The sequence below is a fragment of the Drosophila willistoni genome, assembly GCF_018902025.1.
Source record: "Drosophila willistoni isolate 14030-0811.24 chromosome 2R unlocalized genomic scaffold, UCI_dwil_1.1 Seg167, whole genome shotgun sequence".
Classification (NCBI taxonomy): domain Eukaryota; kingdom Metazoa; phylum Arthropoda; class Insecta; order Diptera; family Drosophilidae; genus Drosophila; species Drosophila willistoni.
Genome location: NW_025814050.1, coordinates 16,869,435 through 16,883,416, shown reverse-complemented (window position 1 = coordinate 16,883,416; position 13,982 = coordinate 16,869,435). Strand labels below are relative to the sequence as shown.

The 13,982-nt window shown below is 35.1% G+C and overlaps 3 protein-coding genes across 5 annotated transcripts in view; 2 read left to right on the top strand and 1 right to left on the bottom strand.

The window, feature by feature from the left end:
* LOC6642652 (scavenger receptor class B member 1) overlaps nt 1-9,316 on the top strand; it is a 29,913-nt gene extending 20,597 nt beyond the window's left edge. For both annotated transcript variants that reach the window (XM_047010871.1, XM_002065189.4), the window contains 9 exons: nt 1,183-1,274; nt 1,527-1,687; nt 1,751-1,895; nt 4,029-4,457; nt 4,522-4,639; nt 5,485-5,651; nt 7,236-7,361; nt 7,428-8,048; nt 8,861-9,316. In XM_047010871.1, the coding sequence (XP_046866827.1) occupies nt 1,183-1,274; nt 1,527-1,687; nt 1,751-1,895; nt 4,029-4,457; nt 4,522-4,639; nt 5,485-5,651; nt 7,236-7,361; nt 7,428-8,048; nt 8,861-9,013 (2,012 nt within the window). In that variant the 3' untranslated portion in view covers nt 9,014-9,316. The remainder of the gene's footprint in view (nt 1-1,182; nt 1,275-1,526; nt 1,688-1,750; nt 1,896-4,028; nt 4,458-4,521; nt 4,640-5,484; nt 5,652-7,235; nt 7,362-7,427; nt 8,049-8,860) is intronic.
* A 914-nt stretch (nt 9,317-10,230) lies between these two features.
* Nucleotides 10,231-13,230, top strand: LOC6642651 (carnitine O-acetyltransferase). Of its 2 annotated transcripts, XM_002065188.4 has the most exons (7): nt 10,231-10,295; nt 10,358-10,449; nt 10,903-10,978; nt 11,039-11,659; nt 11,718-12,166; nt 12,227-12,478; nt 12,547-13,230. In XM_002065188.4, exons 3-7 carry the CDS (start codon nt 10,940-10,942, stop codon nt 13,115-13,117), a joined length of 1,932 nt encoding a protein of 643 aa, XP_002065224.1. In that variant the 5' UTR covers nt 10,231-10,295; nt 10,358-10,449; nt 10,903-10,939; the 3' UTR covers nt 13,118-13,230. The 2 variants fall into 2 exon arrangements, with proteins under 2 accessions (XP_002065224.1, XP_023031805.1); XM_023176037.2 differs by lacking the exons at nt 10,231-10,295; nt 10,358-10,449 and adding an exon at nt 10,660-10,834.
* A 90-nt stretch (nt 13,231-13,320) lies between these two features.
* On the bottom strand, nt 13,321-13,970 carry LOC6642431 (thyrostimulin alpha-2 subunit). The gene is made up of 2 exons (XM_002065187.3): nt 13,582-13,970; nt 13,321-13,526 (listed from the first exon to the last, which is right to left on the bottom strand). Exons 1-2 carry the CDS (start codon nt 13,882-13,884, stop codon nt 13,434-13,436), a joined length of 396 nt encoding a protein of 131 aa, XP_002065223.2. The 5' UTR covers nt 13,885-13,970; the 3' UTR covers nt 13,321-13,433.
* Between the last annotated feature and the right edge of the window lie 12 nt (nt 13,971-13,982).

Sequence of the window (13,982 nt, the reverse complement as noted above, 5' to 3'; positions counted from 1 at the left end):
CTCCTCCTATATAAATATACCCGTCTCTCACTCCAATCTGTGTGACTGTGTCATAGTAAAAATTGAAACTATATTGCGAATTATTTAAATTTGCTTACATATATTGCAAGCCCATGTATATAAAATCATCTGATTAACTGTCCAGATCAGCTGTCTACAGCTGTCTGTTGTTTTGTCTGAACACTGTCATGTTCAGACATAATGCATTTCATAGCCAATTAACATAATTCCAAGTGTCAGTAAGTCCAGAGAGTGTCAGGCCAACTCTTTGCTACTGAATTTACAAAATTCAAGGTTATAAATCCGAAGTGGAATCTACATTCCACTACCTGCAAAATCTATATATACATATGGGATACCTCTAAAAGATGTTAGTTATGTTAAATAGACAAAGATGAGATACTAATAGTCTTTAGTAGTCAAGGTTTTAGGTAAAAGTTTTGTGATTTTTAAATAAGTTGATTATTTGGCAAAGTGTCTGATTTCTTGATGAAGCGATGGATCGATCGGTGATGGCTCCAAAAGACATTAATAGTTAGTCCTTACTTTGATCTACTAAAGTTATAAATAGAGTAATCAAATTCATTGGAATTTCCAAAAACCTTTTAGTTCCATCAAAGTAAAAAAAAGTTATCAAAATATGTCTAATTGGTTGAAAAGTTAATTTGAATTTACAAAAGAATTAAAATAATTTTCAAACTTGGATAATTTAGTTTAAAACATTTGCATAGATATGCATAAATGTTCTAAAAGTTAACTAATTTACATAAATATCGTCTTACAAAAAAAAATATATATATGTGAACGATCAGTTTTGGATTTTGTGACGTTTGTAAAATTTCTGACGCGTGTTGGAAAAAAGATCTGGCAAATACATTTACTTATTAGATTATGACAGTCATTAACATTTTATCATGCAAATTTACAAAATTTGAATTTGTTTTTTTTTTTTTGTCAACTACTTTGAGAGTTTTTCTTTCTTTTTTTTTTTTGTTTAATTTTCTGTGTTGCGCGTGTGCTTGTGTCTGATACACGTGCTTACCTATTTATGTATGCATAATCAAAATTGAGTTTTAATGAACTTAATGAGGAAATTTATATGTACTCAGCGATTGATCTGCCACCGTCGAAAACTTTTGATTTTTGATTTCTGATTTGTTTCTTTTTTTTCAATTTTTGCAGGCGCCTTTTTGTTACTGGCAATCGGATTTTTGGCGATAACAACAGCGGTGCTGGTTAAAGTATTTCAACCCTACGATTTGATATTCAAATGGGTAAGTCCAAGACCAAATTGTCAAACACAAGCAAAACAGTTTTGTTTGCATTTAACGGCCGTCCTTAGCCTTTTCGTCAAAATGGGTTTTTGGCCAATTATGCGTTCTAAAGGTCTAATACATGGGCACGTACCTACATACATATGTATGTAGATATGTAGTTGCAAGCCGTTTAAGGTGCATTCCAATGAAACAAATTATTAATTTTGTATACAATTTGACCAATATTCTTTGCTTCTCTTTAATTAACAGAAATTAATTATGGCTGAGAAAGGCGAAATTTTCGATCTTTGGGCCACACCACCAGTCGATTTGTATATCAAAATCTATTTGTTCAATATAACCAATGCGGAGGCGTTCTTAGCAGGTCGTGAAAAGCTTAATGTGGAACAAGTTGGTCCCTATGTCTATAAGTAAGCGAAATTTCAGCACATTCAAGAGTTAACACAAACTTATCATCATTTACTTTACTTTAGAGAGATAATGACCCATCAGAATATCACATTTAATGAGAATAACACCATGTCTACAACTCCAAGTCATCCTTTGGTCTGGCAAGAGCACATGTCCGAGGGACGTCGGGAAGATGATCAAGTTGTGATGTTGAATATTGCCATGTTGGTAAGTCTATGAGACCAAAAACTGGAGAACATTTCCAGTTGTATAAAAATTTAATAGAAAATCCAATGATTTGAGAAACTTCTTTGACATGAGAATATTCTCATTGTTCAGACAAATTTGCATCAATAGTTGAAATAGACAAAAATTTAGAATCTTTTTTAAAATTTTTATTGGGGCATTAGAAATTGCTTCTCATCCTAAATTGGAGCTTTATAAAATCAGATATAGAAGAAATTGTACTTTTAATCATTCGCGATTACATTCCTCCTTTTTTCCAAAAAAACCAAGTCTGGACGACTTGAAATCTTACTCGAATATATGAATACGAATATAATAGGCAGATAATAAACGTATAAATGTGAAAATTCTAAATTAAATAATATGAAATATGATAATTCATTATAAGTAGTTTGTAGACAAACGACTTTGAGAAAAATGAGTATTGATAATCAACACATTGTAAAAGTTTAATTAAGAGAAATTCAAGTTAATATGAATTCCAACTCAATATATTCTGTTAAGATGCCTTTTGAGTAAATTCAACTATGGCTAACTTTTCAAGCCTACCTATCGTATTCACAACTAAAAAAAGATTATATATTCTACAAAGGACGATACTTTTTGTAAGGAAGTTCCTGCCAAAAGTTTCTATAGTTCGAAATGTGAGGAAAAAAATAGATATGTAAATTTCCAGCAAGATGTTCCAAGCTGTTGTTAAAAACGAAAATTTAAATACAAGTTTGTCTAATTAAAGTCAAAAAGTTTGCAATTTCAAACGGTCATGTAAAACCTTATAGTAGATGTATATAATCTGCAGCAAATCTGACATGAGTTACTTTGTATGGAAATTGTAAGCTCATTTTGACGTAATCAGCCAAATGAAAACTTCCCGACATTAGTTCCTATTGTAACGAACTGAAACTGTCAAGAAACTTGTCTTAGGGGCTCAGAATTATCATTGCATTGAGTGGGGCCATTTGTAATTAAGTTCGAACTGTAACTACTGACAGCTTATTTGTCAATATCGAAAGACTATAATTACTGCCTATCGATAGCTCATTATGCAAATTAACAGTTATACCGCAATTGGCAAAACAATAGGCAAAATCGCGTGCCGTGCACATGACGAAAAACAATAACAATTTCCTTTGTGAACAAATTAGAGACACAAAAGTGAGATAGACAGAGAATTGCTACGAACAGGGGGCAAGTTAGAGAGAGGGAAGAGAGAAGTCAACTCACGTTTAGGTCAATAAACGTTACAAATAATTTACACTTTCTGTATTTAGTCCTAGGGAAGTAGTTTAATATTTAATTATTTATTTATTTACATATCTATATACAAGATGGCAAACTTTGTTATTCTGTTCAAGAATTTATATTGTTCTTTATTTTTTATTGTTTGTTTTTCTTTATATTCTAACTTATTTTCCATATATTCTTTTGTGTATAAATGGTTTATTGCTTGTTTATTTGTTAACTATATGTTTAAACAAATTGCTACTTTATACTTTCTTAATTTGTTTAGTCAAGCAACTGCAGTTTAATATTTATTTATGGGTGTGTTTGTTATTGTCAAATAGCTGATAGTAATTTTGTATTGATTAATGTAAGCATTTCCCCCTTGGTGAAATCGTAAACAATTCCAATACATGTATATACAAATATATTTAACAATTGAGTAAAAAAACAATATTAAACTATAATTAATGGTTAATTTTATGATATTTCAATTAAAAGCAATTGAAATTAGCATAAAGCTAAAGTTGTTTGATTTATGTTAAATATACAAAAACACATACAATATTCCGACAATATTCTAGAGTTCTGAAGAGGAAGCAATAGTAGACTATATAGATATATATATATGTATGTATATGTATAACATTTTTGTGTGATCCGGGTCCAATCGAAAAACGTTGAATAATGCATTGTGCCTAGTTTGCCAAGTCTATCACAGGAAATACGTAATTAGTGTTAATTAAATGTTATATTTATTGACTTCTAATGGGCGTACAAAACGAGCAGCTAAATTGCCACAGAGATTGGATATTACAACAAAAATAATCACAATAATAATAATATTTGTAATATGCCTACTAAAAATCTTATTTCCGCTTTATTTTTCTTTAGGCCATTTCCCATTTGACTGCCAATCATCCGTTTTTCGTGCGTATGGCTCTAAAGGGTCTCTTTGTGAGCACAAATTCAGAGCCATTGGTACGGATGACTGCCAAGGAGTTTATGTTTGGTTATCCTTCAGCATTGGCCACATTGGGAAACACATTCCTGCCCAATTGGATTTCCTTCGAGAAGGTTGGCCTTATCGATCGCATGTATGACTTCTCCACGGATTATGAAACCTTCTATACTGGCGTACCGAATCCAGCCTTATCGGGTCTATATGCCACATATCGTGGCGAGACAACATTACCTCAATGGGAAGGTGATCATTGCAGTAACATTGAGTATGCATCGGATGGTACGAAGTTTAGAAGTTTCATTCAACCAAATGAGTCGGTGAAGTTCTTTAGAAAGAGCATGTGCAGACCCATCAATTTGGTAAGTTAAATGAATGATAATAATGAAAGACAATTCTTAATTGATTTTCCAACTATATTTGCAGTATCGTGTGGGTGAAGAGAGAACCTTTGGCAGTCTGAAGGGTTATAATTATGTGTTCGAGGAAAATGCTTTTGATAATGGTGCCATCAATGAGGCCAATAAGTGCTTCTGTCGCAAAGGTAAGTGAGATTAATACAAAACAAGTTTTTTAGTAGTAAATTTATCTTTTATTCATCTCAATTAATACTTTTTTAATGACTTCGTTAGTTGGTTATTTAATTTAACAACAATGTTTCTCTAATAAAAAGAGAGTTTAACTATCAACTTTCATTAGATCAAATGGAAACCTGTTTGTTTTTATAGAAATTTTATATATACAATTCTCGTAAATTCTCTCTTATCTATATGAATCTTATTTATATCGATCAGAATTTCCAACTTGTCAGCATTTACAACTTACTCTCTAAGTCGGTTTAGTTTATGATCAAGCTTCGAATCATTTTAATTGCTTAGTGCAAAGCGCAAAAAATTCTTGTTTTTTGTCTGATTCGATACGATTCGATTCGAATCGATTCTGTTAACTTGTTGCCGGCTCATTGTTGGCTTGTTGGCTGCTACCAGCTAAGCTATTGACCGCCGGCTGTTGGCCCAGGCCTTAGGTTGGAGAGTTAATTGATCTTCGCATAGTTTTCAGTGTTTACGGAAAGTTTTGGTTTTCAAGTTTTCTGCCACTAGACAGAATATTTTTAAAAATATTCCATTTAGTTGAACTTGTGACGCAGTTTAGATCATGCGTGTATCACGTTTATTTAGCAATTTAAATTAGAGTTTACAAGCATGAAAATATCTACTACTACTACTAGTTACTATATTATCATTCACATGACACAAAAGGAGGCAATGCAATGTCACATGTCATACATATATCAATATCCGATACAAAATGTGTACTTGAAGATGCATTAAAGTTGACTCATTCACAATTCAATGATACTCATTTTCCTGATTCTTTTTATTTAACCAGGTGATTGCCAGCCGGTGGGACTGATTGACGTCACTGATTGTTATTATGGCTTTCCAATCTCGCTAAGTTTCCCTCATTTCATGAATGGCGATGTGGGTCTACAGGAGAATATAACTGGCATGAAACCAGATCCTGAAAAGCATTCAACAGCATTTGTCATCCAACCGGTAAGTGTCCTTGGCCAAGACCAGAAAATGGAATGCAATTTAAGCTTATTAAAAAACATCTCGACATTTATATACACTTTGGCAAAATTAATTTATGAAATGAGTTAAACAATGAGAGTGAATTTTCAGTCAATTTGTTGTGCATTTTTTTTGTACTATTGGGAAACTTAACAAGTTTTCGAACAAGTTCTAAAACAAAGTCATTTATTGGTTTTCTATTATTTGAGATAGAAGCTCTTAAAGATCTATGATTTAATAAGCTCTTAGAACCTGTTTTACTTTTCGTCATTGATCATTAAGTCGATTTATGTTTCCAAAAAAATTACTCATTTTCCTGTATATAAAACTCAAAACACCCTCAGCAAGGGTATTAAAATGTGAAATGTTTTAAATTTTTGTTGTTGTTATTGCTTTTGCCGATTTCTTACTAATAGCGGCAACTTTCAAAGTGTCAATCAACAACCGTTAAAACGCAGCGTCAGCAACAACAAAAACAACATCCAAAATCTGGACACTTTTTCATTAAATATTCATATTAAATGTTATAATTATATATTTTGCAATTTAAACATGCGATAGTTGTTGTTATTGTTGTTGTTATTGGCTCTGTCAGCAATCTCGGCTGGGTGCCTTTGCCTCTTAATTTTTTTTTCTAGAATTTAGTTGAAGTGATTTTATTATTGTTTTGATATTTTCTTTCAATTTACATTTCCGGCTAATTAAGTTCACCGTTAAAACTGGTCACTAGTCACGCTTTTTAGTTGAGTTCCTTAGCGAGAGAATCTGTAACAGGAAATCAAAGTCAAATAGAATTTAAGTATCCCACACAGATAAAAACGAAATATTTATTTGTTAAGATTAGCACTTAATAAGTCAGTCATAAATCAGCAGGCAATTTATGTAAATACAAACTTTGTATTTGCTTCCGTTGAATTTAGCCATTTTTTTTTTCGTTTAGCGGAAATCAAGCTAAACTGATTGACAGGGACTTTCCCTTGGGATTGCACCAATTGGAATTGAAAGTTTAACTTAATTTTACTCTTTAGAAAAGGACAGCTTAGACAAAAGTTAATCAAGTGGAAATACTTAAAAAGAGTTTTTAATTTAAGAGCTGAAAATACTTTTATTAGAAAATATGTTACAATGCATTTAAAAGTTAGCCTTACATTTTGACACTCGTTCGTCTCATAGTCAAGAGTTTAAAAGAAAAAAACTTGAATGTGAAATTCCTAGTCGGAAACCCTTGTGACACCTTAAGTGGAACACTTGTTTTTGTGATTATTTAACAATTTTGAACAATTTTCACACGTCACCATATCGGAAATTGATGCAATCGATCACTCGGTCAGTCATTAAATAGCAATTTCCCCTCAAGTATTACCGGTTTGCACCATTGAAAACAGCGACCGACCATAGCAACAGAGCGTGAAAAAGTCTATAAATCATAAAGGACAACAACTTAACCAGGCCTATATTTACGCTCCAATTAAATGGAAATTAGGCCAAGTTTAACCAAAATGATATCGTACTTGGGATAATAACAATTTACTAACTAATTGGTGTTTTAATGCTTGTGTTTTGTAGGAATCCGGTCTGCCGCTCTCGCTATCCGTAAAAGTGCAAATCAACATGCATTTCAAGGATCTCAGCAATTTTCCGCAAGTCTCCAAGTTCAGTCACCTGACCGCCCCCATGCTTTGGTTCGAGATTGTAAGTAAAACTGAAAAAATTATAAAATATTTGTTAATTAATTGAAATCTCTTTCCATTTAACTAGATGATGCCCAAATTGCCTGAATCTCTGGATACACGTTTCAATTTCTATTTGAATATCTTGCCGTTGGTCAATCCCCTTGGTTTTTGGGGAGCTTTGATTTTGGGCGTTGCTCTCTTGGGTTATGCCATCACACGTGCCACTCTACACATGTCCAGCTATGCTCGCCAGGCTGCCAATATTTCGGATGGCAAATATGCTCGAGCCAATCTTCTACAGAATCTAACAGGAGCTGGCAATCATCAGGTCTACAGTCCATGTGAATTGAAGTTACTAGATGATATGCCAGGCGGCAAGAAGCATGTGATCATACGATCAGGTAACGAGGATCAAGATCAATTGGCATTCCAAGAGCGTCGTCGTCAGTCTGCCTACGCTTTGCAACTGGAGCCAGCTCTATCAGATGAAGCCGAAGAGGATGGCGGCGGCAGCGGCAGCAGCAGCAGCGATGAGGGTAACGAATGCGATACAATCACTCTGAGTCGCAACTCCACTACATCCAGTTCATGCATAGAAGTGGAGCACTGTAACGATGATGATGATATATGCATCGATTGCTTCAATGATCAAGATTTGGATGCAGATCGAGTTAGCAGGAAAGCAGCTGCGGGCGACAAGCAACAAGTAAGTGTCAAATTGGCGATGCTAATCTAGAGTTTTCACAGCCAACTTGAGTGAATTTAAATGAAACTAGTTCGTAATGATATCTCTTACACCCGGAAAACTCTTAAAGTTTACTTGAAAACCCATTGAGGATTAGTAGAAAGATATGTTTTTAATTAAATGTGGTAATACTTTATTTTTGGATTTCATAGCCAATATTATAACATGCCAAAGCAAACTCCAACTCCAAATTGGCAAGACATTTTTAAATAGATCATAAAAATTCAAGTAAATGATTTAAGATTCCGAACATTAAGAGTTTTGAAATAACTTTAACTAAATTAATAAATTTTTTAAAAGATTTTCCTTAAGCACTCTTTGCATCACTGAGACCGTAGTCGGTTATGTCATTTAGGTGACGATTTAATTTAAAGACCCGCCCGCCTAGTAAGGAAATCAAAGCGCGCCAGGCTGTCTAACATGTCTGTTAGCTGGGATTGTGCCTGGTCGTTGATTGCCTTGCGATTGGTTGTTTATAGCCAAATTCACAAAAGTCATTAAATGAAATTCATTAAGCCTTGGCAACAGTAAAAAAAGTGAATAGAAGAAAGCAAACCACAGGCCGAACTCGTTTTTTTGTGGATTATCAAATGTGCCGCACGCTTTGGATTTATTTCTCACATGTCTCCAACAAAAAAAAAAATAAAAATCCCACTTTATATAAATTCTGGGTGGGGATTTTGGCTTGAAACTGAAATTTGATAAACAAAAATGTGTTAATTAATTGCAAACCTTTTTTAATCTTTGCTTTCTTTTCTTCTTTTCTTTTTCAGTTGGCCGTCAGCTTTGCCAGCAGCGGATTTGCCAGTTCCCCTGCCTCAGCCCAAAGTTCCAGTTCTCAAGTGAATGTGGATAGCGCAAAGAGTTGGATGCCCTATGCACATCCCGAACAACAATTTGGCGGGACAATGAGCAAACATGTTTAGAATCAGGAATTTCTATAAGTTTAGCTTAGCTGATAGTTTTTCTTTTAGGTTGTCGGTTACAATAAGTTATTAATATTTTTAGTTTTTAGTGTATAGTGTAGTTCGGGTATCTTTTTCTTCGGGTTGGCAACAACATTAACGCTGCTTTTTTTTTAAATTTTTTTTGGTTTTTTATATAGCAATTTATATTAGTGTACATAATATGAAAACCAAATTTATTGGTTTTATTACTGTGATAGCTTTAGAAAACAACAGGAAGAAAAAAGGAAAGAAGAAAAAAACGTTTAGGGTTGTCCAACAGAACAACGAATCAAGAAAAATTATAAACAGACCCGTGCATACTATATATATCAGTTGTATATAGCAAAAAGAAAAACTATCATTTTAAAAAATGATATTACCTTAACTTTATATGGCGTTATTTATATGCAAGTATATATAAAAGTCGATTTAGAGTATAAGTTTAAGTTTGTAATTATCCTTTGTATGCCGCCTCCATGAGGCGGTGGTCAAATTGGATAAAAAAAAACAACACCATAATTTGAATTTAACTATGAATTAAAGCAAGTTATTTATAAAAAAAAAAGAAAGAAAAAAACAAGAAATAAGAAAATTGCAACGAATTGTAGTACAAGTTGCTAAGAATTGCTGTGATTTTGTATTGAAAGAGTTATTATCTTAGCCTTAGCAAATAAAATCGAAATAATAATTAAATCTTGGGGTGAAATAATTTTACTATGGGTTTTTGGGTTTCATAACTACTATTTAAGTAGTACAAACAGAATATTTGATATAAATGTGTGAAAATCTCCCAAGTGAGCCACCTAAAAAAACATTTTACTCAAAAGAACCTATTTCGATTCATATGAATAAAGGAAAAAACATTTTCAACAGTTTTCAAAGATTCAAACTTGGACCAAAGTTATTAGCAGCAATACTTCGTTGCCTGCTACTTTGAACACATTTTTTCTGAATTTTAAATCAAGTGTTTGCGCGCAATTTGGTTTAATATTCTGTTACGTTGTTCTTTACGTTACGTTTATTGGAACAGTCACTCTTAAGTTAACGCAAGGTATGTAAACATAAAACAGCTGATTGCCAGTGTTGCAAAAGCTTTTTGTGTATCACCTTCCCAGTAGGAAATAAGGCATTACTCCCACTCACACCAAGTGATACCGCTTATTTATGTGCCCTACTCTCAAGTGTCTAATTCCAAGTGGGTTATAAGAAAGTGCAACAATTGGCATAGAATCATTCAAGAGGTCGGTCAAATATTCCCTTGGTAACTAGTGTCATTTTATAAAATTTATGTGTTTAAACATTTGGATTTAATATAAACAACAGGTACAACAATACCGTCTTAAACATCAGCTGGGCACAGGGGCGGCACATCGAAAGTGTTGAAGGAATCAGAATCAAAAGCGGAACTTTGGACTGTGAGTGTTGTTGTTTCTGTTGGACTTTTGTTTATTTTTGCTCTCACTTTCAAAGCCAGCCCCAACGTTGACGCCAGCAGCGCAGTCGCAGTGGTAGTGGGCAGAGCACTTTTTTAAAAAAATCAGTTAAGAAACCCCAAACCGGTCGCTGATAGCAGTTGCTGTTGCTGCTCCGTTACTGTTACTGCACTTCTGTCTACGTGGACTCACAATATTTTTGATAATTTGCTTTTAGTTTTGCGTGTGCTTTCAATTTAGTTAATTGCCAATTGCGAGTGGAGCCCAAGCTCCATTGCTACTGCCCTCACCAACTGCTGGCGTTAATCTTGCCGCAATTTTCTTTTGTTTATCGCTCTTTAATTGAGATTATGTACAAATATCAAAGGTGAAATAGTCCCACAAACAAAAACAAATATAGGCTAAAAACCAATGTGCCTTTAAATCCGTTTACAGCTCACCCAGTGATTCAATTGAGAAACCAAACGTCGAGATGAGATTCCTTAACAATGGACGTGTTTTCTGGAATTTGGTAGTTATTCATCATTTTTTTTTACTTAATGCCCTTTAATTAACCTCACCGCTTCTTTAGACCAAGAATTCCATGAATTATCAGTCGGGCAATGCCATCGTCAGGCTACTCCCTGCCAGCTATAGCAACAAAAGCTCCGATCCTCCAGCCGAACCCAGAGAGAAACAAAATCTATTGACCTACCATGTGTTGCCCCTGAAGGAAACGTTAGATAAGTTTACGGCAACCGTTGAACCATTGCTATCTCCTGCAGAATTCGAACAGCAAAAGAAAATCAATGAGGAATTTCTTTGTACTGAGGGTGGCAAATTGCAGAAACTTTTGGAAGCTGTCGGTGCCAAGGAGAAGAACTGGTTAGCCCATCGTTGGTTAAATGCCGCCTATTTGCAATACCGTGATCCGGTTACTGTTTATGTTAGTCCTGGCATGACATTCCCCCGCCAAGAATTCAAAGATATTAACGCCTTTTTGGACTATACATCCAAAGTGGTATATGGTCTGGGTGAATTCAATGACATGGTCAAATGTGGCAAAATACCAGTTGTGAAAATGGGCAAAAACGAACTCGATAATAGCCAATTTGGCAAAGTGTTTGGTACCTGCCGCATACCTAAACCAGTCACGGATGAAATAGTCTACAATCCACGATCAGATTACGTGGTGGTCATCTATAAGAATCATGTAAGTCAATGCTAAGTAAAAGCGCATATCTTTATTAATTCCTTTCTATTAATTTCAGTTCTACAAACTGAGGATTTACAACAACCAAGGTCTGCTTTTATCTGCTGTCTGTTTACGCGAACAATTGCAAAATATTTTGCAAAAGGAAACGAAGCATGGTGTTCCCTACGGCATTCTAACCACTGATAATCGCGATAATTGGGCAACGGCTTATGAGCAACTTTGCAAACAGTCTGGCAATAAGGAGTCCTTTGCTACAATTCAAGGAGCCCTCTTCACTGTCTCCCTGGATGAGTGCACTAAACTGCCTAAGGGAGAGGAAACAAATCAATTAATTTTAAGTCTGATTCATGGCGGTGGCAGCAAAGTAAACAGTGGCAATCGTTGGATGGACAAGACCATACAATTGGTGGTCAATCCTAATGGAAATGTCGGTTTCACTTATGAACACTCGCCTGCTGAGGGTCAGCCCATTGCCATGATGATGGACTATGTTGTTAAGAAGATGTAAGATGAACTGATATTCAGATTTATTAGTTTCACATACTTATATTATTGAAATTTAAGGAAAGAGGATCCCAATTTTGGTAAAATCGGAGCCAGCAAAGTCGATGAAGAGGCCAAGAAACTTCAACTCTGTGCACCAGATGATTCTATTAACAAATCGCTAGCTACAGCCACAACGAATATTGACAAATTGGTTGAGAAACTGCAAATAAAAGTGCTTAAATTTGAAGGCTATGGCAAAGGTTTCATTAAGAAGCAACGTCTGGGTCCAGATAGTTTTGTTCAAATGGCACTACAGTTGGCTTTCTACAGGTGAATACAGAAAATTACATTCCTAGTCCTAATTATTAGCATAAAACAATTGTTTTCGCCCACTTTAGAATGCATAATGAACCAGCCGCCCAATATGAATCTGCCCATTTACGAATTTTCGAAGGTGGACGCACTGAGACCATACGCTCTTGCTCCAACGAATCGTTGAAATTCTGCAAGACAATGGTGAATTCGAGTGCAACTGCACAGGATAAGGCTGATGCACTGCGTGCCGCTGTAACTAGCCATCAGGCTTATACAAGATTAGCCCTACAGGGACGTGGAGTAGATCGCCATCTGCTGGGCTTAAAATTAATGGCTTTGGAAAATAGTCAACCCATCCCAAAGTTCTATTCCTCACCTGGTTTTGTCAAGTCGGCCAGTTTCCGTATGTCTACCTCACAAGTGGCAACCTTATACGATGCCTTCATGGGTTATGGTCCAGCTGTTGATAATGGTTATGCCTGTTGTTATAATCCACGCGAAAACGATATTATTTTGGCCATTTCCAATTGGCGTTTCAGCGTGACGGATCACTTGAAGTATGCCCAAACCCTGGAGAGTTCATTTTGCATGATGAAGGAAGTATTGGAGCAAGCAACGCCACCTCCAGCAGCCCCTGCAAAATCTAAATTGTAAATGCTCTTATAAATTTATTTATTCCGGTCATAATTGTTACACTCAAAAATTGATATTAACTAATATGGTTTTTTTTTGACCCCTTTTTAAAATATATATATATGATGACTTTATTAACATATGAGAGTTATTTTTTAATTTGAATTGGAAAGTTGCCTAGATAGAAGAATGGAGCTAAAGAATAAAAAGAAGTTGTGGCAATTTTTAATTTTGCAGCTAGATTTTGTTTCACAGTGTATTTGTCAAAAGAAAAATGGCTCAGGCATAAAATATTTTGTTTAATTTCATTAATTCATTGTTCCAATCAAGTCCAGTTCTAATCCTTTTTGCAATGATAGCAGCTACAAGATGTGGCACTCTTGAATGTGACATTCCTTATGCCTTCAATGCACAAGACGCGTCGCTGGATCTAGAAAAAGTAAGACTAGATAATACCCATGTAACATTTAGCTAATTACTTTTACCTCTTCGGATTTCATCATGTTGCAACATTGTCCAACACTGACCACCGGCTTGGGAGTCCTGAAGAGGCCAGTTAAAGAAGCTCCTTGCCATGGCACTGAGGGCACAGCATACGACTCACAGAATCCTCGACAGGCATTTGTGGTAATGGTGAATTCTACACAATCTGGTATGGATATCTTGCGTGTATGACCCACCTTATGGCAACCAGGACGTAACCAGACATCTTTCATATTTGATTCAGTGGGCACTAGAAACCACGCACAGCAGCCGATCAATAAAATAAACAACTGACTTGGCCTCATCTTGTTTCAACTGTTTCCCGGCTCTGGTTGTGCATTGGGCTTTTATACCACACTGATGGCGATGTCGATGGCGACGACTGCGCAGAGTTCCAGCTTTG

What these genes read in the sequence shown, in the direction of transcription:
- LOC6642651 (XM_023176037.2), top strand. An exon ending in GACGTGTTTTCTGGAATTTG is followed by an intron (nt 10,979 to 11,038) that starts GTAGTTATTCAT and finishes CCGCTTCTTTAG; the next exon opens with ACCAAGAATTCCATGAATTA. An exon ending in TGGTCATCTATAAGAATCAT is followed by an intron (nt 11,660 to 11,717) that starts GTAAGTCAATGC and finishes TATTAATTTCAG; the next exon opens with TTCTACAAACTGAGGATTTA.
- LOC6642431 (XM_002065187.3), bottom strand. Translation starts at nt 13,884, where the DNA reads ATGAGGCCAAGTCAGTTGTTTATTTTATTGATCGGCTGCTGTGCGTGG. An exon ending in ACATGATGAAATCCGAAGAG is followed by an intron (nt 13,527 to 13,581) that starts GTAAAAGTAATT and finishes TACTTTTTCTAG; the next exon opens with ATCCAGCGACGCGTCTTGTG.